The sequence below is a fragment of the Periophthalmus magnuspinnatus genome, chromosome 5 (assembly GCF_009829125.3).
Source record: "Periophthalmus magnuspinnatus isolate fPerMag1 chromosome 5, fPerMag1.2.pri, whole genome shotgun sequence".
NCBI classification, from domain to species: Eukaryota; Metazoa; Chordata; class Actinopteri; order Gobiiformes; family Gobiidae; genus Periophthalmus; species Periophthalmus magnuspinnatus.
The window spans coordinates 26,946,564-26,971,250 of NC_047130.1; the positions used below are offsets into that span (position 1 = coordinate 26,946,564).

At 36.6% G+C, this 24,687-nt stretch overlaps 2 protein-coding genes across 2 annotated transcripts in view; one reads left to right on the plus strand and one right to left on the minus strand.

Annotated features, from left to right (window-relative positions):
- The window catches only part of aurka (aurora kinase A), a 139,966-nt gene that overhangs the window by 17,111 nt on the left and 98,168 nt on the right, over positions 1 to 24,687 (minus strand). The window lies entirely within an intron of this gene.
- LOC117370696 (guanine nucleotide-binding protein G(s) subunit alpha-like) lies at positions 1,516 to 23,078 on the plus strand. The gene is made up of 12 exons (XM_033966191.2): positions 1,516 to 3,029; positions 4,534 to 4,606; positions 7,524 to 7,578; positions 7,670 to 7,786; positions 10,930 to 11,027; positions 20,385 to 20,439; positions 20,516 to 20,589; positions 20,717 to 20,775; positions 20,902 to 21,022; positions 21,406 to 21,536; positions 21,673 to 21,740; positions 22,267 to 23,078. Exons 1-12 carry the CDS (start codon positions 2,891 to 2,893, stop codon positions 22,411 to 22,413), a joined length of 1,137 nt encoding a protein of 378 aa, XP_033822082.1. The 5' UTR covers positions 1,516 to 2,890; the 3' UTR covers positions 22,414 to 23,078.

Consider the following 24,687-nt stretch of genomic DNA (forward strand, 5'->3'; position numbering starts at 1 on the left):
TGTTTCCTATAGCCTGTAAGAGAAACGACAGAAGAAAAATTGAATTTAAATTTGGAGGGGAAAAATGATCTTGCCTATAGAGTTTTTGTTGTGTTTAATGCAGTTAGCCTGACCAAATTTCTTACCTAACCCTATATTTTTAGGATTGCTGATGACTGTGTTTAAGGAGACAGTTAATAAAAACTGCTTCAAAGAAGGCGCCTCTACCCCCCTCTGTACCTCTGCTTCCCGACGCTTTGGACAATCATGTGATCCAGTCCTGCTTCAGCTCAGCTGTCAACCCACAACACCAAGGGAACAGTGTGCCCTGCATGGCATGTTTCAAAATAAAAGCACATTTGGGGTTTTGCGTGAAAGTAATGTTGTATAAAATGAAATATGTTCTTTGTATAATTCCCTACAAAATAATTCAGATTGACAATGTCATAAAATGTGTGTGAACTTGGACTGGGGGTTTCGTTTGACATTTACAAAGCCCTAGTATAGGCCAGTAATTATAAAATCTGTTATTTTACTCTTAGTTAACAATAAGACATGGACATTGCAGTACCAAGGGATGGGAACATCAGGAAAAAGGAACATGAGAAACTAGAGAAATACCAGGGTCTCAAAGAAAAGCTGAAGAAGGCCTGGAAGGTGAAGGCATCAGTGGTGACTGTGGTCATTGGAGGGCTCAGGGCAGTGACCCCCAAACTGGAGGAGTGACTACAGGAGATCCCAGGAAAAACATCAGACATCTCAGTCCAGAAAAGTGCAGTACTAAGAACAACAAAGATACTGCACAGAACCCTCAAGCTCCCGAGTGTGGAAAAAGAGTGGATGTGTGTGTGCGCGCGCGCGTGTGTGTAATGGTAATGCATGCATAATTCTCAATAATAATAAATCAATAGCCACAAGCTATAAAAGGGTGAACACTGAAATATGTGACTTACCAAACCTGGATAATGAAAGTTTAAGAACAAATTGCACATCTGCCATACAAACTATTTTGTTTGCAAAAACAAGCAATAGGCCTCCATAAAAACTAAGTAAATAAAAAAAGGGGCATACACAAGATAAATAAACGCTACCAGTACCATAATACGTTAAATTACATTAAATTTGTATTTGATTTAAATTGTGCACTGGCCAATATGGAAGAAAAAACATTATTTAAGTATTTCCTGCTATAATCATCACTCAGAGCTCTAGAAACATATTATGATTGTCTGCTCATAGATTTCTATTTTGGCAAACCAAAGAAGAAGGCAGGGCATGGTACCCATGAGATAATGATAAGATAAAATACTTATTTTTGTGGTGGAAAGAAGTGACACTCTTATTTCATAATAATTTTCATCTTTGCCCTTCTAGAAAACATAAGATGGAATTAGTTCTTTTGCTTTGGAAAGACACTCTCCCACTCATCGTAAGTTTCACCTTTCAACTAGAAACTTCCATGTGTCCCTTTTACTGTGGAAGTTTCCGCCGGGTGTTGGTGCGGCCGGTCGTGCGCTTTACGCGCACTGTGCGTTCCCAGGGTTCCGTGAGAGCGGTTTGCCCCACCCCACCTCCACAGCGCTATCTGTCTCAATGTTCAATCCTCAGAGAAAAAAGAGGGCCAAATAATTCAGGGTAACGCCGCGAACAAACGCCTCGCATTTCCCCGGGTGATTCTTCGGAGGCTACGCCGCCAAAAGAGCTGCCACCGTCGGATTGAGTGGCTCCAAACACCGCGGTATGTTCATGTATCATGCACATGTAACCACAATCTGCCATACGGATTCAAAGGGAATACAAAAAGCTGCGAGACTTGACAGTGGGCTGTGCATGCGCCAAACGGGGAAATAACAGCGCCTTCACACAGATACCACCTGGTTATTGCGTTATATCCAAGGACAAACTGGGGGAAAACCTGCGGAGAGACTTTCCGATGTGAGGAGAAATACAAATTAACGCCACACAGACAGAAAAAGGACGGACAAGGGGCCTTTCTGGGGTCTGGTCAAACCCTACTCCAAAAGCGCACCAGCATCTTGAAGGAAACCGTCCTGACACTTAAGCAGGATATTATTGATAAACGTGTTTCAGTCACGACGACAAGCCCAACAATCTGCGTATAATGTGAGGGATTTGAAGGAGCAGTCCCGGAGAAGCCTGATGATTCACACGCCATTATTTTAGCAGGAATATTTATTTTTGATTTCTTCTCACCCGCCCTCTGATGTGATTCGAGAGGCAACTGCAAACAGTCCCTTTTTGAGAGCACAACCCCCCGATAGCCACTAAAACAGGGAAACGCTCAGATAAACAAGGAATTTTGGTAGTCTGTGGAAATGAATTGAATGGCAGTGGGAGGTATCTGCCGAAGATGGGCTCAAGAGGAGACTAAGGAAATCCTTTAGGAGAAAAGACCAGAATAAATATATGTCAAAGAAGGCAGCGATTGCATTCAAACCATATTATAATAAACAGGATTGGCCTATTTCCAGAGAAGCTGGAGGTCTTATATTTTCTCTCGTATCATGTTGATGACTTCATTGCGGATTTACAGTAAAAAACACAGGATCCAAGCGTCTGAGAGGGCGGCATCACTGCTCTGCTCTCCTTTTGACTGATCTATGTTGAGAAATTGCTAGTAAATAGCATATCCAACATCAATTTAGTGCCAAGCCCAGTGGAGTCCAGCATTTCTGGCTTACCTGTGTTTCTTTTGGTCAACGTATCTATTATCTGGCTACATAAATGTCACACTGTTTGTGTCAGGTGTTCATATATTGGCCTGGTTTAAAAGGCTTTTAGAATTCATTGATTTTTTTTTTTTTTTTAAACCCTCCCTTCCTCCAAGCCACTCACCCAAGCAAGCACCCTGCCTCCCTCTAACCTATCCAAACTGTGGGTTTTTGGGAAGATGGGCTGTCTGGGCAATAGTAAGACTGAAGACCAACGAAATGAGGAGAAGGCGCAGCGGGAAGCCAATAAAAAGATAGAGAAACAGCTTCAAAAAGACAAACAGATATACCGGGCAACTCATCGGCTACTACTATTAGGTGGGTGTTGGCACCTTTTTACATCCAAAACCAAATACTCATTTTGAGTTTAATAATCAAAACTATCTTAGAAATGTGTTGTTCTATTATGCCATGACATTTTTATACACCAAAAAAAAATCTTATGACAAATTGTGACTCAACTCCAACGTCCCAGGGCTCGTTTGTCCAGACACAGAATGAGCATGTTTCCTTTCCTACTGTACATTTTAGTTTAGCCAGTTGAATGAATTAAGTTTATTCAGATTCATACACAACACTACTACCATTGCCAATACTGTCTCAAATGTAGTACTTTATTCATCTTTTTTATATTAATATCCTAACTTTAAACACATCCAAAACAATACATTCTTCACAGACAGATAAAAAGCTGTATCTTTAACTCCTAATCATTCTGTGAGGTTAATACTGAAATAAATATTGCATTTTATTTTTTTATCAGTCTTTTCATCTTTTCTGATTATTCCTTTTCTTTTTGAGATCCTTAAATCTATACAAACACTAAAAGATTGCATATTTAACCAGAATTATATTAAATTAACAATCATTCTATATTACAAACCAGTTTTGCCAAGTTTCAAAGGGCGACCAAGAGGCACTTATAGACTCCCATATTCTTTAGGTTATGAACTTAAACCTAAATGTTTAAGACACACATTACGAGTGTGAATCTTTTATGGCATGTTTTTAGTTTATTATTTGGAAAATTGCATTCGAAGATAAGCCATGATACATCTATTAAAACCCAAATGAACATAAGGTTATAAAATGCTAAAGCTATTTGTGGATTTGTCTTCGAGGCCTCTATGTCATGGTCATAGTATTGCAACTAAGCCTCTTGAACAGCAAATTAGGATTACTATTAGGATTATAGCTTCCTCTTAAACGACTACCCTGTTCATTTTAATCTGTAATTGATAGGAGATTTGTGCACTGTTACACTTGGCCTCAGAATAGCAGCTGTTTAGCCTCGCTGCTAAGGCCGGCTGCTAGCGCGCAGGTTGTCTTGTTTCCATTTCATTTGCTGGAAAATTACATTAATTTTACATCATTTATATTTTTATGCCTACATTTTGAATGAATCTTGTAACCACATGAAGTACAGACACACAACGATTTGATGATTAAAATATAACATTGTAGTTTACTTGAGGTGTATTTTTCATTTTACTCTTTCTACAAACAGGAAATGTACAGCGACTAAGATTTTCTTAATCCACTTTATGTGACACGGAAATGACAAAAGAAATTGTTTTACTCAAAATGAGTTTCAGTGTTAGTTTAGCTCAGGACCTATGTTATTCTATTTTTTACATTACATCATTAAAAATGTAAATGAAATAAATGCTGTTGTTGGATAATAAGCAAGAGTTTGAAGAACTGAGATAGTAGAAGAAATTAACAAGTGTCGTAACCCACTTTGGTGACAGTAACTTTTACAGGTTGTCATGTGACTGTAATTTACCCCTAACTTTTTCTTGTGCCCTGTCTTTGCTCCCAGGTGCGGGTGAATCTGGAAAAAGCACGATAGTCAAACAAATGCGAATACTCCATGTAAACGGCTTCAATGCAGAGTAAGTTAACCAAATGCACGTAATTAAATTAAAATGTCTACCTTCTGGATGCTTTTCAGTGCAATTAGAGATGTCACACCTCTTCCAATGTCAGCCTGAACCAGATTTACCAGTCAGCCTCACACTGTATGAGCTGTATTTTGAGAATGTTTGAGTTTATGATTCATTGCGGACAACGGGACAGGTTGTAGCCTTTGGTCGGAGTAGTTCATATTATTTACTTAATTGAGCCTTCCATTGAGGGTACGACACAAAGTATTTGGTGTTTCAGAGTGTTTTTGGAGTAAATGGTGAAAGCTGGTTGACAGAACAAAGTGTTGTATTTTTCAGGTTTTTGTGGAAACATGGGCCTAGGGGTTCTGAGCCACTTGGTCTTGTGAATTTCCTCAAACTTTATACCAAGATTACACAACACAAACAAAGTCACACATGTCTTTTCTCAATAAGCCTTTTCCTACAAAGAGTTTTTTGTCATGTGCTTATTTTTGCCCCTGTGAAATGGATGCTCCTTTGAGGTAGCATCTTTGAACCGCCTTTGAAAAGATGGTTCAATTAGCATTATTTTGTCCCTCTACCCGGCTTATTGCCCCACCGTCCTCTTTTACTTGACTGTTACTCACACTTCCAGTGTGATTGGCACTTCCGGTTAAACAGGAATCCCATTGATTTAAACAAACAAGAGAAAAGTCTTGTTGCTAAAATATGATATAAAGTAGGGTGATTTGTGTAAAATGTTCAATGTTCTTGTGCATCAACAAGTCTCTCAAGTTTCTCTGGGTGGCTTGAAAAAGGATTTGTAGTCTGTAAATCTCTTATTTGGTGTCTAGATCGGGAGCCCTATGTATAAAAATACAACTGGAATGATAATGGCGCACAAGCTCTTCTGGAATAACTTCAGTATTAATCGTAATACTTTCAGGCTGTGTTTCACTTAGTATTTGGATTCAAAATGTTCTGCAATTGGTTTTATTTATTGCTGCTTCATGCTTCCATAAATGGGGAAATTGTTGTCACTTAATTTTATCTGCTCTCTTTAGGGCTGCAAAATGAATCGCAATCAATTAGCAAAACGCAAAGGCTGCAATTTTTGAAGTACCATAATATCAACAAACAAACCATATCAAAATATCAGCAATCTAATCGCGATGCTTGTTATTCTAAAATGTGTTTATGAATTATGAAACATAAACTATACAATACAAGTAGCTAAATTGCTTCCCCATTCACACTTTGGCTAAAGGTGAAACCTGAGCAGAAATGTGTTGCATTGCTGATAAAGCTGTTTGCTTTTGGGGTATTTCAACCTTTTCTGTGACATATCTAACTTTGAAAAGATAAAGCTTTTGCAAAGTTTGAAAGAAAGTTGCCACTTAAATGTTTTAGTTCTCAAAAACCTGACGACATTCACTACTATCAGCCATTGCTTAATCTGCTATCGTGTGACTCTGAAATCGTTCACATTGACAATAAACGGTAGTGTGAAAATACTGATAATTTTAAATAAAATCATGATGAATTTGCTCAAATTATGTAATAATGGCGATTTTGTATAAAGATTATCTATTAGCTGCTTTGCGTTTTGAGTTATTATTTATTCACTCACACTCGGTGCTGAATTACTTACGTAGAAAATAGAGCTTTAATATGTGACGTTTCACAATGTCACAATATTGCTACAGAAATATCACAATACATGATAATAAACTACTTTATACCACTGAAGCCCTTATTCTACAGCAGGATAAAAAACCTTTTTAGTGAGTAAAATTGGGGCCAAAAATAAATAGATAAATTAAACTCTTTAATTTAATAGTTATTTCTACTAATTATTCAAACAACTACAGCTCAATTTATTATCGGCCTAATAAAACAAACAAAAAAGCCCTACTCGTGCTAGGAAAACATACCCGTGATATTTATTGAATCTGAAAAAATATTGTTCTTGTTCTCTCATAAATTGAACAATAAGTCGATTTAGTAATCGTGTTGCTGAATATAGTAGTCCGGTGACACAATGCAACACAAAACAATGAAAAACAATAGTATGATAAAATAAAAGACTTTGACTATAAATACAAATACAAACAATGGATGGGGCAACATTGCAAACTGTGCAAATAGATGGGGTACTGGTAATGGGCGTAATTTAAAGTGACACGTGCTTAGAACTGTGGATGACCAAGGGAAAAGCTGTTTTTTAGGCGAGAGGTTCGGGTCTGACTGGAGTGTCCAGGGTCAGAAGGGTCAGCTGGGATCCGACCTACTGACCTCCATGTTCTGGGACTGGAAGTGTATGGATTGTAAAAGTTTTTGGAATATTCATTTTTTGGAATTTTGGCCTATACATGCTACAGTTATTATTCTATACACTATACTATATGTGTTTTCTTCAAAGTGTACTTGACTCTTTGGTCTCTTAAATGTGGATTGAAGTACAGAGAATGAATTCCCTCAGTGTGTGCCCATCAAGTTCAGGAATAAAACCTATGTGCAATTAATACACAAATAATTGGGTTTAAGAGTAGTAGCTGTCCATTACTCTTGTCTGTAAAAGCTCTGACTTGTATAGGAGGAGGAAATTTGTTTTTGTTTTAAATAGTAGTTATTAAAAGCCCATCTTATTTATGTTCAGGAAATGAATATTGAAAGTGAATCGAAAATTGTGGTTGATATTTATGTGGAAAAAAATTATGTGTAATATTTTTGTCATCGTCCAGTCGTAGTCTAATCCAAAGGAAGAAATTTGGGAACCATTGCAGAAAGGCAACAACATATTGGACCTTTAATCAGGGGCACAAGAAAATTTTAAGTCTGATAAAGAGTAACAGTCAAGGATTGAAGATTGAGTGTATTGGAAGTGGTTATTCATGATTCACATTTATACTACTAATGTTTAACTGTCCTCTGCTCTTTCTAGGGAGAAAAAGCAGAAAATACATGACATTAAAAACAACATTAAAGAAGCTATAGAGGTAATTACCCTTTCATTGTCAAGTTCTTCAAGTCGCACTATTGGGAAAAAACAAAAAAATCTAATTGTTTTTTTTTTTGCTCTTTTCTCAGACTATTGTGGCTGCCATGAGCACGCTCACACCGCCATGCCAGTTAGCCTGTTCTGCAAACCAGTCCCGAATCGATTATGTCATGAACTTGAATCAGAAAGACTTTGAGTTTCCTTCGGTAAGTGTTACTCTCTTTCATTACAACCCTAATGTTTGTTTAACACACATTTAATCTGTTCTGTCTCATTGTATGAGAACGTTTGGTTTGCAATATATCAACAAATTGATCAGTTGTAGTAGTAGTAGTAGTAGTAGTAGCAGTAGCAGTAGTAGTAGCAGTAGCAGTAACAGTAGCAGTAGTAGTAGTATTTCAGTAAGTATTTTTGAAGTATTATATTAATCTGTTATGGATACACTTCACAGGATTGCGTAGTCAAATCAAGCCTTTTATTATAGATTCAAATGTCACATTAATTCCAGACTGATTTGGGTTCCCGTGTTGAATGTTGTTGATATAGTAATAGCAGTAGTAATGGGTTTCTCTGAGGCTGCTGGGGTTGTGGCCTGGTGCCTAGGTGAGTAATTAGCAGGTGTGCTTCCACTGGGGACCGTGTCAATTGAATTGAGCGATTAGCTCTCATTGTCACTAATAACTTTAAATGTCTCTAGAGAAACCTGGTAAAAATGCTGCTTTACTACATAACCAGATTAGTATCAGTTTGTGTCACATTGGTTAAATACAGATATAAGCTCCCTGATAGTATGATTGCCTCACAGAAAATGCAATCAAAGATATTTTTCATCTATTTTTTTTTATTAGTATAATTATTTACAGACTAACAGGTGTCAGGATACAGGCTGAGAGTGTTTCCCTAGATCTTTAGTTAGGTGTTCCTCTAGAATTAGAAACAAACATTTGATGCAAGGCAATAATCTAATCTAATCTAATCTAATTTATTTTATAGATGGATAACAACATTTTTGCCTGGGTGAGAATAGCCACTTTATTTCCCTTTTTTCTATCATATTCTGAATTATTTATGTAGCTGTTTAGTGGAAATATATAAATAATGCCATTACAATGTATAAAAGGTCACACCACACACCACAAAACATAATAACCAAAATACTTTCACTCACTTTTTAAATGAGTATCTGCATTAGAGGAGTGATGTTGGGCCCATAGAAAGGTAACATGTGTGTGGACAAAACAAGCTGGCGTCCTGCAGTTTTTTTCCAGCTTTAGTGAGACCAGACACTCTCTTGTGATGCAGATTTGTGTAGCAGAGAGTTTCCAGTCAAGAGCCAATTGTATTTGTATGTAAGCACAAGGTAGGCTCCTGGTGTTGTGTCTGGTGCGTCACGGCAACTTACAAATGCGGGCCAATTTCATAAAGTTCTGACTCCAGGCTTATGGGTCAAATCAATCTAAATGTATTTATGAAACATTTCATACAAGAAGATGCAACACGCAGTGTGGTTCTCCCACCTAGTCCCCAGTGCTAATGAATGAATTTTGCTAAAATAGTTCTTTTAAATGTTTTGGTTTGAAGTTCACTTTAACCACAAAAGGTGAATTGACCATAATTAAATTTTTTCTTCTATAATTAAAATTTTCTTTTCACATATAGATTTTTGATTCTTATATTTTGATGATATCGTATACCAATGTGCATAGTAGAGTTACCTAATGCTTTAATACTAAAAAATACTATTTATTATTGTGCTGTCCCTTATACATTTAGACTGTGCTGCTGTTTAAGAAATCATTCTAAAATAATGGTGTGAAGATTAAAGAAAGATTTGTATTTTTAATTCTAACAAATATGACATTTACTGACACTTCAAGATGAATAAATTGCACAACTGAATTTATTTCTAAAATAAAAATGTCAGTCTTGCCCACTTTGTTGAACTAAACAAAAGCTTGTAGGGGCTGTCTGTTGCTCTGATTGGCCATGGCTTCACTGACTCCTCCTAATTCTTGGCCTACTTCCTATTATTGGCCTAGGGCTGGTCGAAACAAGTTGGGCTGGTTAACAGTGTTTGTATCATGATATAAGGCACACAAGACCTTGTTAAATCTCTGTAGGATGAAACAAAATAAACGTGTAGTGAGTTAAATCACACATTTCTGTATTCCATAATGTTGTTTACTGCATGGGTGCTATTTGATCAAATCATTACAAGGTAAATAAGTTAAACTAGCTCTAGGCCTGGTGGTGACCCCAGTGACCTCTATTTCCAAAGACTGATTTTATTTAATCAGTGTACTTTTGACACAAGTGACAATAAATCTGAATATTTGTATTTGAAGTACAAATTTTAACAGAGATTATAGCGCTGGGTGATATGGCCAAATAATAAAATCTGTATTTTTTTCACACATTGCACAATTACAATTTTAAATTAATTTCAGACCAATTTAAGGTCTTCCCTCAATTACATTTTGTGTAGATATGGAATCTAATTTTAATAATGAATGAGGTTTTTGATTGTTGATTGTTTAATTAACTAACCCTGCTTTGCAAGTAAGAAAGTCAGGAGTAAACTTGTATAATATAATGTTTCCACGTTTTTTTTAAATCCGAATTAATCAAATGAATCTGATTAATTGCCTAGCCCTAAAAAGTTACATAGAAAATTGAAGAATTGACCCTTAGCATATTTTTTGAAATTGGCCTATTGATGTGTTGTTGCTTTCTTAATCCTCTGTAGTTCTAATGGGTTATTTGTTGTTGTTGTGGAGATAGATGGATAGATACTTTATTGATCTCGAGGGAAATTCAAGTTTAGCTGCCACAACATACTACTAATAGTGCAGAGATAGTGACAGCAGCAAAGTCCTGTCAGTACAGACCTCTGAGAGCTCAGAGTTTCTTCATGAACTCTGTGAACTTTGTTTCCTGCCTCTGTCATGCATCAGTCCTCTGTCTCCAACCCTCTGTCCTTTCACTAAAATACTATAATACAAAATCTAATCAATTGTTCTCATCCATACCATGTTATTTTTACTCTTTAGTCTGGAAGCTCAAGTTCTCATTTACAATGTGATTTACTTTTTTGAGAGTGACCATTGAATTATAGGGCTTAAAAATTAAATTGTCCATATTGATTGATTGTGAGAGTTGGTTTTGGGTCGTGTTCATATTTATCTGTATTTTACAACGGATTGCAAATAAATTGCCAAAAAACAAACAAAAAAAACCCCGAATCAATCGCGGATTAAGTTTGGTTGTTTCTTACAGAAAAATTACCTCTGCAATGCCTTATTTAAAACACTGTGATCTTGACATGTCCATTTATTTTTTCTCTTTCCAGGAGTTTTATGATCATACAAAGCTCCTCTGGCAGGATGAGGGTGTGCGAGGCTGCTGGGAAAGGTCCAATGAATATCAACTCATCGACTGTGCGCAGTAGTAAGTCTTATACACTCACATGTTGCATGAATTTATCCAGATAGTTGTAGTGGACAGGCTCTGGTAGAAAGACATGCTTGCTGTTTTTGTGGACGCCTATGTTGCTGGTTGTACTTTGAGGTGTGTTCCATGCATTTGGACATATGCTTCATGTGAGGTGTAAAAGTTCACATGGCAATGATGAACTGTTCAAACCTGAACGTCTGTTTGGATGAGTGACTCTATACATTCTAGTTGCAGAATGTAATCTATTTGTTCATATAACTTTTTAATTCCCACATTTGCACTCAGACATCCTTTCAAACACCAGTGTATGTAGACAGTGGAGCCAAGGCAGGCAATGAAGTGTCTTGCTAAAGGACACCACCATATTCATGCAATGGCTTGAGCTGGGATTGCACCACTGAGCCACTGCCCTCCATTAGTATCTTGATATTTTTCTGTATTTTCCCACTCCCAAAAATAGTTGATTAATGTTTTTTGTTTTATTTTGTTGTTTTCTTGTAGCTTTTGGACTGTTTTCTTTTATTCAGTATTCTAATTGAACATATCCTACACAATATTGTCACCACTTTTGTTTCCTCATGCCTCTGATTTCTCAGATATTGGAATAATTGAGCTAAGCGTTGTCCTTTTGTGTCCTCCTCCTTTCTGGTATTTTTTCATCCACTGTCTGATCTCGATGAGGCCTCCTCTGTGTAGAAGCATTCAGTGGTCACATGTAGATGTTGAAGGGTGGGGGCTGGACAAATATCATTTGTGCTAACTTGTTTTTTTTCTGTCATTCACTATACTTGTCGTTTTTGTTTTTAATGTGTGCGGTACATTTACCTTGATGCCTATTACTATAAAGTGCTTTAGAACACCTTGGTTCTTATTGCTACCTCTTGACCCCTAAAGCAATGTGATAATTCTAATGTATGGGTCTGCATACATTTTGTCCTTTCTATGTTTGACTCAGTATAACAAAGGCCCCAATAACCAGGCTATTCTGGGCTAACAAAGCGATCGCAAATTGTTATAATTCAGGACGGGGTGGTGCTAATGTTAGAAAAGGGAATTGGTGGCGAGGAGAAAGTGATTGAAATAGCAAATCGGAGGGCTTCCCTGCATTGCGGGATCTCTCCTCCCTCCTCTCTCCCACACCCAGCAGCCCCAGTGGTACGGATCAGATGCTGTGCTGGGTGGCCGGACCGGAAGTGCTCCCCTCCCCCCGGCCGTGCAGCTTATGTAAACGGAGAAGGAGAGAAAAAGAGAGGGTAGAGCTATTTTTAACTAGGGCAGGCTACAGAAGGAACAAGAATGAGCGAGTGTGTTAGCACAACTTGAGCATTATTGATGGAGCATGATATAATTAAAGTGAGAACCCACAAATAGTTCTTTATTGCAGCATAGATCATGTTATAAGTTGGTACAAAGACCATAGCTTTGTTGTCTGTCTGATCAGGAGGAACATGCTGAAGCCTTCCTTACCCGGTTTCTGCTCCGTCATGCTCTTCTGAAGTGCATTTCTGTACAACTTTGATTTCCTGGCACTTTTTAAAACCACTTCCTTGAGGTGTAATGTCACATGCTTGGTGCAAAGATGCCAGTTGTCTTTGATTGCACATGGTTGTCTTGTGCTTGGTCTCTCAGTGTTAAATATTGCAGACAATCACTCAAAGATGTGTTGTCTCGTCAGTCAGATGTATGTATCTGAGATGGATGTAAGGCACTTTTTGTCCCACTTATTTGTTCTAATTTTAAATACCTATTGGGCCTAATATTTAAAAATATACCTGTTTTAAAACTACAGATAGACAAAATTTTAATAACACACAGGAAGTAAAATTTAGGGTACTTAAATATGATAAAAATATGTTTAGGTACTTTTTCCGTCAGTTGAGTTCAGATGAATGAAACACTACACTACTTTGTCGTGTAGCTTCACTTACTAAATTGTGTGTAAGATGTTTAACCAGTGACTTGTAAAACTATCGTGTCAGTGACTCAGATTAGGTTGGACCTTTTTTTTAAGTCAATCTGGACCTTCTGGTTGTTCTTGTTTTAGATAATTGTATTAATTGTGCTCACTGTTGAATTCAAAGAAGGCAACTGTTATTTATAGAGTTAATAGTTTGGTGCAGAGATTAGATTATCACCAGCATTACCTTCTCTTAGTTTTGCTCATTAAATTACAAAAAGATATCCATATCTAATCTAAAAAATAAAACGGAGAACTAGTGATATAACCTTTTGATAGACGTTTTGTTGGGATCTGGGATTAAATGTGTTTTAATCCAGATTGCTTTTTTATACTTTTTTGCACAAAGGGATATCAGTCTGGTCACCACGCCCTCCGTTGCGTCTCAATCCAGAACCAAACATGTTCGTGCAATCACATTTGTTACTTCAGTGGTGCATGTGAAACAAAGGAGCTCATTGATCGCCTATAATTTTGAATAAAAAGACATTTCTCTCACCTCAGATTAACAGAGTTTAGTGCTATCGTTTATTTATTCAGATGAAATCAGTTTTTTTTATGATCTTTTTTTTTCTTTTTTTCCATGAAAGCAGCCATGTTTGTTTTGATATGAATGGAGCATGCGTGTCGCTGATTGGTTAATCCACTGTCAGTCGTGCCCATCTGAACACTGGGCAACTTCTTTTTAGCTGTAAACAAGTCCCTGTTTTCCCCGAAACAACTAATTGTTGTAGCAAAGGTCTTACAGAGCATTTAATCCTTCACCTAAAATGTAGTGAATCGTTAGCATTTACCAAAGCTGTGGTTCCTTTTACGGTCTCAACAAGTACACCCTGAGAGTTTGGATGACTAGAGTCTTCTCCTTAAAAAGTGCACATTGTGAATGCATCATACCTCAACTAAAGCATCAGATTTCTTATACATATTTATTAATGGATCTGCTTCACATAAAAATGTTTTTAGTTTATTAGGTACTCTTTACCACTGTAACCTCCGTGTGTGATTGTTAGTCGACACAAAGACTGTTAATACTCTGAAGGACGCCTGGAGGATTTTGTGAAAACACTGCACATCATGAGACATTGCTGATCAGTCGCAGATGATTATGGATTTGAAGACAAAAAACAAAAGACCGTTCACATGTTGTGCACACAACATGGCTTTTTTCTTTTTGAGTTGTCATGCGTGACTTGCTGGTCTGCCCCCAAGGAAAAACTTCTGAAGCCAATATTTCACTTTTTCACTGGCAATACCAAATAACTACTTTATAGTTATATCTGAGAAGGTGAAAGTGCTCTTAAGGTGTTCAGACTTGATTATTTTGAACGCATAGTGGAGGATTTGACTTCGTTTATTACCTCTGTTTGCTCCCTAAATGCAGCTAGCTAGAGCCAAATAGCTGCTCAAGTCCAGCGAGGCGACTTATGGACTATGCATGTAGTAGTCAGTAAACTTACATTTGTAGCCATGCCGTTGCCATTGCTCTTTTAGATTTAAAGATGTTTCCTTTTTTTAAGATGTTTCTTGGTGGATTCTTTGTATTTTAAGCACAACTAATTCAAGTCAAGTCGTAATTAAACCTCTGCAGACATTTTTGATATGGCATTGCCCCATATTGTTTTATTAATGTTACAAACAGCAGGTGGAGGTAGCATTGCAATTGCAAGTAGCAAACAGTTACCTTTAGCTTTCTTGGATATTTCTACATATTTGGACTGTTTGACCCACTTGTTCACTTGTTTTTGAGTCTGTATTTGGCACAATAAAACTCTTGAAGTTTGCTGTACAAGTGTTTGCTCTTGTAGTTGACAGTGGAGGACAGAGCAGCTCTTTTATGGTTTGTTGTCCCCTTTGGTATTAAGGTATCGCTGTTTTGTTTGATATATATTATCACAAGATGCTGATTTTTCATCCATAATGCATATTTTTACACCATACAACAATGGAGTAAATGCATTCAATGATTCCTGGTTTTGTTTCTCTTTTGTAGATGTTTTTCTTTTTGATTAGCCTACAGACTTTTTTTTATACTTTACAAAGACGAGTAGGTCTTAACTTTTGGAGTTTTAATGGGGATTTATTGACGGGGGATTAAACAGAGAAACAAAATCAAAAGGCAAAGTTGTAAACAGTGCTAATATGAGGTGAAAAAGTCAAATTTTGTTCTTTTTGAAATACACAGTGTCAAAGGGCTAGCTCATACTAAGTTTTGTCCTGTTTGTCCCCCCCCCCAAATTTACTCAAAATCTCAAAGACATTTAAATTTATCATACATTTGTTTTTAACTTTGACTTACTCTACCTGCTGTAGCACTTTGAGATTTCCTTGAAATGTTAAGTGCTATATAAATAAAATATGTTATTATCATTATATTGAAATATTAACCGTGGCTGTCTGGTATGTAATCTAGCCCTAGTTCCTCTCTTTCAGCCTGTTCTCTGTGTCACTTTTGCCTTTGTCTCTGGTTCCTCAATCGCTCCTTTTCTTCCTTTCTTCTCATTCGCCCCGTTTCCCTCTCTCTTTCCCTCTCCCTGGCCCCTCTCCAGTCACACAAGATTTGGAGCCGATTGTCTATTTATAGCGCCTGTGGTTCCGTCACCATGACAACCGAGCTGGAGGCCAGGGCGCCAGGGAGCTATTTTTGGTGCCGCGCTGTAATGTCAGACACAGCCTTTCCTTCTCTCTTTTTTCATTCTCTCTCCCTCTCGCTTTCTCTCTCTCCTTCTCACTCTCTGACCCTCTCCCTCTCACACACTCTCTCTCTCGGTCCCTCTCTTCTACCTCTGTCTCTCTCTGTGCTGTGTTTGATTAAGAGTCGGACTAGAGCGGAGAAACCTCTGGACGGGTTAAACTCCACTTTGCGTCCGCGTTGTCCTTGTTTATTTATTAAATTGGAGAGCAAGTCAAAATATATGTTTTCGTGAGAGTTTGAAGATTGGAAATGGAAAAGTACTTGTCAAATTATTTTAAAACTTGATATATTGGTTAAGTTTTTTGTCAGCTGTAAACTTTTGTGTTGAAGTTAAATTGTCACAAAATGACACCATTACTTTAGGAGTCTCTCTTCCACTTTTAGGGACAAACTTCAGATTTCTATTCTTCTTTGAGATCAAAAAACAAGAAAGTCTTTTCAAAATATACAGCTTATAGTTTACATCGCTTTCTAATCCAGATTTTGTTTTTAAGTGTCTTCACGCTTCTACACAATGCTTTCTGAAATTGCTGTTTTTTATAGACCCTGTGCATCTGTTTACTTTTTGTACACATGAAAGTATTACTTGTTTAATATTGAAACTGTTTTGTTCTTGTATTTTAAAGAAATATACAATATTAAGACGTCCAAAATGCAGACAAGTCCATACTATTTTTAGTGAGATAAAATAGTTGAATTAGTCACACTCCCCATGTTTGTCTATAAATATCTTTCCCCTTTTAACCTTCCTCTTTCAGTTTTGCTTCAGTAACAGTTTGAATGACTAGATTGCTTCTGACTCAAACAGTACTTCACTAAAGCCGCATTGATTTAGCGTGTTTTCAGAATGCATTAACTCCAATCCAAGTACAAGGATGCAAGGTATTTTCAATTTAATGCAAGTCCCGTCCTAAAAATAACAGGACAAAATCTGAATAGTTTTAGCGGGTTGCTTCTTGTTGTAGTTTTTGTTTAAAGTGAATGCATGTGCGGCACATTCTTGAGTCGGCTCTTCAGTGCGGGCTGCTCTGAGAGAAAACTTTAATCTGAGCGCTTTTGGAGAAGTGGGCGAGCTCGTAATCTGGGTAATCCTTTATTCTAATGCTGCCACTTTAACAAGATCAATGCATTACAGGACTCTCATAGACTTGAAATGGGCACAATATGGTTGGAGTTCTTCTGTTCAATTTAAACAACTGGTAACTTTATCGGAAATCAGATTTAAGGCATACATTAGATCTCTAAAGTACTTATTTTCATTTTTTGTTCGTCCTTTTTTTTTCCAGAAAATGCAAATATATATGTATTATGTATATATTCAATGCTTTTTAATAATTTTGATCCATTTTAATTCAAGACATCTTTTGTAATACAATTTCGGGAGGCAATAAAACATTTACTGATTTATTATTATCTTTTTTAATATCAAAAAATCACCATCAGCTCGATTCAGTATATCCGTATCAATATATTAGTTTAAGCTCTATTAATCAAAATTGCTATTTGATTAGACACTATTGGCAAATGCAAAAGCCAGAAATTATTATTTAACACAATGTTCTTTCTAAACAACTAAATATGTTGTCTTGTATAAAACCTGACAACTTTCTATCTTAGATATTTACAAAAGAAACTAAGTGATTCATTAAACAGCAGTTCATTTTTTTAATCTTCTCTCACATATTATTGCTCTTGGATGTGTTTAAAATGTGCTCTGCGAACTGAATTCTAATTTCATAATGTATATTGCAAATATAGTAACAATTGCATTACTATTCAGAAAAATCACTTTTCAAACTTGTGGAGTTTTTGTCAATTGTGCACAGACCTATAAAGGGAAATAATTTCCTTTGTATTATATAGCCACAAAAATAACATTTCTTTTAGTCAGTCTTGAATAGTTTTATGTACTTTGGTTATTATTAGTCATGTTTTAAAAGTTAATAATAAAACTAATGTCTGTCCGCAGTGATATTTTTAGTCCTCAGGCGGACCAGAGCTGCATGCATGTTCCGTCTGCTCTCCTGAATCAGCCGCCTCACTGTTACTGGGGCCGCTATTATTTAGTCGTACTTACCAGTTATTATTGGCTCTTCTTCTATTAATAGTGAAAGTGCTAAAAACTCTATGTGCTGTGTTTGTCCTGGGTGTGTCGAGGCTCAGACCAGAGCAGTGGATAAACAACGCACGGGCCTTCGCAGATCACGGCCCAAGTTATTTCAGTTTGTGAGGAAGAAGAGATTTGAAAGTTTAGAATAAGTGAAGCGAACGCATGACTGACTTCTAGAGTTGTAATTTGTCTATGGGGCACGAGAAACAAAATATGCAAAATAAGTACTTTGATAAAGAATTATGTCACAATAATAGATTCTTTCAAACTCTATTTCAATATTTATTAAAAGTCTTGATACTCTTTGTCACTTTCCATACCACAATGGCAATTAAAAAATGCCCTTTTTGACACTAAAATATCATTTATAACACAAAATAATATTACTTTCTTAAATAATTTGCAGCCAGTGGTAGTTCTGATGAAGATCAGACCATTCTACAAGTATTCAGAAAATATCTAAGTTTGTCTTTTTTATTTGATTTATATGATTTTTGTATTTTTATTTATTTATTTTTTAGTCTTCTAATATTACTTCAGGTACAGTGCCCGCTCTTTGGTTCAGTAAGGGCTGGATGATATTGCTAAATGTAAATAGTATTTCTTTAAAAGTTTTTTGACTCATATGGTCCATTTTGACTTCACTTAATACAGTAGATGAATACAAGTATGTTCAGACATTCTTAATCTGAGAACCCTGCAGAATAAGAGTACAGATTACATGATAATAAATATAGTGATACATTTGTGAAGAGTTTTTATGGGGTAATTTTTCCGTTTATTCCCTTCCCTTTTTCTCCATCCTGTGTTAGTGATTTGATGGCCCATCTTGCTGGCCCACCCCCTGTTGGCCTGAGCATGCTACCTGCAGAGTCCTGTCACATTTCACCACTGCGTGCCACATTCCTAGTTATCTAACAGGGGGCTACATACTTTTGCCATGAGAAGCACTACGAGCGCTGGGCCTTTCCACTTGTATAAACGTGGGGCCGACTATCAGTCAAACCGGGCTGCTGTTGAGCCCTACAATCAAACAAGAGTAGGCCTGAAAGTGCAACCTCGTAATGTCTCACTGCTGTTGTTATACCATTTGCAAAATCATATATGAACATGGGTGACAAAATGCTGATTAAAATATTTGAATGTCATTATTGGTCTTAAATAAGGTCTGGAGTTTTTTTTTGTTTTGGGATTTTTTGTGTATTCTATTAAAAAAATCTTTCTGGCTAAAAAATGGTGATGACTTGTAGATGGTGAACAGTTTGTGAAGTCTTGTTTCTTTTTCATTTCCCTTTCCATTGCTTCAACAGTTAAAAAAAAAAACACAGTCCATGCAAAAGAAAATGTATATTTTGAGCGTCATTTTGTTATAAGCAAAAATTGTGGATTTTAGGATTTAGACACAGTAATAACTATTATATTGGCAAGATGTAAAAAGTTATTTCCCTGTTGCAAACCCTGTGATTATTATTTTTGCTTTTGTTTTAAATCTTCAAAATAAGAAAAAAAGTCAAAGCAAAACTTAATTCTGTCATTTGTGGTTTTTTGTCATGTTGCTGCAGACACATTAATCCTGGCAAAATCTGTCTTTTTTATGTCTTTCTACTCTTAAATATATATAAGGGCAGCTTTTGTAGAGGTCATAATCTTGTATTTTGTGTGATATAGTATGCATATAGTTAAAAGTCTTTGAAATTGGAGGCTGTTTTGTTTTTGACTTAGTTGTTGCAGTCAGTAACCCTGATGCAGTGATCATGAAAACATCAGGGCCACTTCTCTCTGTCACACCTTGAAAACCACTTAAATGTAGGCCAGTTCATCAGAAACAATTGGCTTGTGTTAGTAACCCTTTTTGATGGGGTATAGGCGCTCTGTGGGCCCACAACCTCCCCACGCACTGGCTGCAGCTTACAGATGTGCGCACCTCGCTCCCCCTTCTGCAAGTGCTACTACAGCGGCTCCATTGACGAGGCTCCTCTGACAGAGCAAACGGCCCTGCTGCTGGTGACTCAGACTGGTTGCCTTGCTCTTATCTTGCAGTCTATTAGATAGAACGCCCTCTGGTGGACACTGCTGTCCTCCTCGCTGTCAGAGATAGACTGAAAAAGACAAAAAATCTCAGCCAGCCTATTTTATTTACTTAGGCTTTATTTGGCCAGGAAGGCTCCATTGAGATACTCCTGCCAGGTAGTCCTGGTCAAGACAGACAGTAGGTCACAAACAATACAATGCAACATTACAAAGACACACCCATAATAACATCACAACAGCAAACAGTCATGTTTTATCATGAAACACTGACAACAGTAAGAGCTCTATTAGGGGAGAATGGAGATTAGCTTCGGAGATAAAAGCTGCGAAGATCTTTTTTTTTTGTTAAATGTTGACTTATGACTTGCTATTGCTTACACTGCAACTAATTGAATATATATAAAAAAAACTCAAGCATATCTCAAAACAAGATTTTTCTTTTTTTATGAATGTTTGGCTGACAAAATTCAGAAATTACTGAATTTGAATGTGTTCCTATTAACCATATGCATTTGGCTTTCATAATTATGTCCTAACGTGTTGTATTTTGTGTTTTTTCAGCTTTTTAGACCGAATCGATGTGGTCAGGCAACATGACTACACACCCACTGACCAGGTTTGTAATCAAATACATTCAATGCTAATTGGAAAAAATAGGTTCAATGTATTCTCTCAATCCGTGTTTCTTTCAGGACCTGTTGAGATGCAGAGTGCTGACAACTGGAATATTCGAGACGAGATTTCAAATAGACAAAGTCAATTTTCAGTAAGTTTATGGACAATTATTTATTTATTTATTTACTCATTTATTTACTTTCTTATTTACTTATTTATTTATGTGTTATATTTGCTTAAATACAGTATTTTAAAGTCAGAACTGCTTTGCTTTACAGTATGTTTGATGTTGGAGGTCAGAGAGATGAACGTCGAAAATGGATCCAGTGTTTTAACGGTGAGATAATTTCTCAGTTGATTAATTGTTTAAAAATGCGTAGTGACTTAATGTATTGCATTGTATGTATTGAATATAACATTGAATTCAAACTTCCATACATTTATTCTATTGTTCATGTTGCAGATGTGACGGCTATCATTTTTGTGGTGGCAAGTAGTAGCTACAACATGGTGATAAGAGAAGACAATCAGACCAACAGACTACAGGAGGCCCTCAACCTATTTAAGAACATATGGAACAACAGGTAGCTGCTAAAACTCACATTGTACTTTAAACTTTGTGCTATTCCTAGTGCATTCCATGATTTGTTTTTGTGTTTCTGGTCAAAATGATTTGTCCCTATTTATAGTTGTACCTTTTGCCTATTTTATCTTTTAGTAAAGATCTGGGTATGCCAGCATTTTGATACATTTAGTTTAAGTATGTTACTTGATAAGATCAATATTTTCTGAAGGTACTTAATAATTCAAATTGGAAAAAAACACAGGATGTGAAATGAATGTGACACTTAAGTTACTAAATGTATATTACAGCTAGTAGTATTTTTGTATTTAAAAACAAATGTGTTATACCATCCTGCGTATTGGTCTACAAAGTTATTGACCTCACTTCTCACATGTTTTACAGGTGGCTACGGACCATTTCAGTTATCCTCTTTCTGAACAAGCAGGACCTACTCGCTGAGAAGGTTTTGGCAGGGAAGTCTAAAATTGAGGACTATTTCGTAGAGTTTGCCAGATACACTACACCTGATGATGGTAATAATTCAATCATTCAGTATGCAGCACGGATTCATGTATCTGAGATCATAATATAGCTGCCATATATATATACAACCATAGCAATTTCAGTATCTTCAGCTGTTGTTCATATTGATAATTTTCTCTTCAACAGCAATGCCAGAACCAGGTGAGGACCCTCGTGTCACAAGAGCAAAATACTTCATTCGGGACGAGTTTCTGGTGAGTTTTTTTAGACACTTCAAATTGGAAGAATGCAGAAAAATAGGGTTGTGCAGAACATAATATCTACTTTATATTTTGAATTTAAAGGGCCAGTATATAGTCTGCACTCTTGTGAGGCTCATTCTGCTATCTGCAATTGAATAACCATTTTGAAAACTAAAATGATAAATAATATAAACAACGTGGCCATCGTGCCCAATGTTTATATTTTGTAGAATAAATCATTTAGTTGAAATTTACTGTTTACATTTGGGTGACGTTTATGGTTAGTATTTATTTATTTTCCAATTGCAATCAAAAGTGTTTTTTCTGTATACATGTTTCTTACTGGAAATAGAGCGCAAACCATAAGGGATCATCAGACTATTGTTCATGTTTAAAAGATGGAAGTCATACAACAGACTAGGCAAAGTCAAAGCAGTTTAGACTAGCTTTTGTGCTTGGGACTTTTTTTTCTTATGGACGTGCATGTGTTTCGCTTTTTTAGTGAGCTCTTGAAGTAATTTGTGATCTCACCTTGCAGCGGATCAGCACAGCGAGCGGGGACGGCCGGCATTACTGTTACCCACACTTCACCTGCGCAGTGGACACCGAGAACATCCGGCGTGTCTTCAGTGACTGTCGCGACATCATTCAGAGGATGCATCTACGGCAGTACGAGCTCTTGTGATGGGCCAAACGCCAGCACAGTCTACTCCAATATCTACCTATGACCTACCTATCTCTCCTCCCTTGTACGACCAGTTAGCCAATCACCCTGCCACTGTCGCCAAATTCAAGCAAATGCCTGCCCATCCTGAAGCCCCCAACAGATCCTACTATAAAGTTAACATTTTTGGCAAACAGTGGGGAGACTTTTTAAGTTGACTTTGTCTAGTCAATCATGACTGTGCAGGCTCTCCCTCCTAATCAGCTCTCACACATATATCAATAATCAACACTACAGCAGAAGACATTTAAAAGCCACATAGTATAAATAAATTTAAACTTGCTGCTTTTAATAGCTGCCTAAAGGCTGAGAGATGAGTGTTTTCACTACAATGGACCAAGAGGACTATAGTGAAATAAATGGTGAACTTAAGGAGGGCAGTATTGGTGGCCTAACTTTTCCCTGTGGACATGAGCGTGACTCAAACACATGACCACATGGATCCCATGACGCTCTCTTCAACGAGGATGGACAGAAAACAAGATGAAACGTTAAAAAAGAGAAAAATACCATATTAATGCATAAATCATGCATACCAGTGAACTTCATGCAGTGCAAAAAATCCAAGCTATATATATAGATATTTATATATGAGTGTATATAAATATGTATATATATAAATATATATAAATATATATAAATCTATAAATATAAATATTATATATTCCTGTAATAACAAGTCAGCTTTTAATTTTTTGTTAGTTTTTACCCCATGTGTGTTGGTGGACACTGTGTGTGATCAGCATCTGTGCACCATTTGAAGCCCCTTATTTCTAATAATATAGCATGATGTACGTTACATCTCCCAAAGCCTGCTGCTATGGATTTAAATGGGTGTTAGTCTGGGATTGTTCAATTATTATGTGTCGGCTCTAAAACATAACTAGGATCTACCGGGCAAGGAAGTCTGCACTGTTTATTATCATTTTTACATTATTGGACAAGTGGCCCTAACAATTAAAGCTCTGTGAGTATGTATTGATCACCATTCACTTGCATATTAATTGATTATGAATACATTTTTTTTTTTTTCCACTGAGGGTGTGATTTGGTCGCCACAAAACTTCCACTGTGATTGTTAAATTAGAAAAAGCCTTTTTTTCTAAACCCAACTTGACTTAATTCATCACTGCTCTGCTGGTGGCTGTTATCATCTTCAAATTATATTTCCTGCCATTCTTTAAAATCCCAGACTAACACTTTAATTACATTTTGATTCAAAGAAAATGGCTTGAATAAGAAAGATGGAAGAAGTGGTGAAAGTAAGGCAAATGGGCATAGTGACTGGATCCACAGTGAAACCTGGGATACCCATGGTGATACCCCATCATCAGCCTGTCCATCTACCCCTGTTGTCCTGGCGCTCACTGTCCCTGCCTCTCCCTCACCCACTCTGGCTTTAACTATGTCTGTCTTTATTTTACTGCTGGACTATTATTCTTGTACAGACTGTAAAATGTATTATTTTGTACAACTTTATTGAAGAAAAAATAACTTGTAGAAGATCCCTGTGCCTTGATCACGACTGTACGTGTAAAAATGAGCTAATATGTAAGTTATGTTTCACTGCGCTGTACAGCTGGACGGGTCTGTCCCGCTGCCGGGGGATGGTCGGCGGAATGGGGCAAAGGCCTTTTGTCTGTTGCTTAGTTTCCATTTTTCCCACATTTGTTTGTCAATTCATTTGTTTTGCTTTAACTCTCCTCTAGTTTGTATAATAAGGTTTAAAAAACAATGACAAAGATAATCAAACACCACCTTAATGCTGTGTAGTGAAAATACTGAAGCCTAACACAAGTTAATATATATAAAATATATTTCAGATTTTATATTTTATATATATGTATATCTACTGTACACTTCTATCTATCTCCCTGTGTGAGCTCTCCCAAGGTTTTCATTTGCATTCTGTCTGTAACATCAGCATACATTTTGGAAGGTGACAATGCAGGGTGCAATGGATGGGTGTACTTTTTATTTAAGTTCTTTTTTTTAATTTTAGCTTTAACTCTTTAAGGAGAGGGAAATATCCAATTGCAAAACATTGCTTGTTTCTACATAAACCAAATTCCTTTGCTTAAACAAGAGGCAATTGTTGTCATAGTGTTTGGTTTATTTCCATGATTCAGACCTCATTTTATAGCACACTGAAAACACAGCTTTGCAAGATCACGTTATCATTTTTTTTAACCCAACAGATTTTAGCAGGGCTAACTTCATTTTTTTCTAGCTTTT

Bases quoted from the DNA above. Each gene is read 5' to 3' on its own strand.
- LOC117370696 (XM_033966191.2), top strand. From the start codon at position 2,891: ATGGGCTGTCTGGGCAATAGTAAGACTGAAGACCAACGAAATGAGGAG. The intron at 4,607-7,523 runs GTAAGTTAACCA...TGCTCTTTCTAG, and splicing joins GTAAACGGCTTCAATGCAGA to GGAGAAAAAGCAGAAAATAC. The intron at 20,440-20,515 runs GTTTGTAATCAA...TGTTTCTTTCAG, and splicing joins ACTACACACCCACTGACCAG to GACCTGTTGAGATGCAGAGT.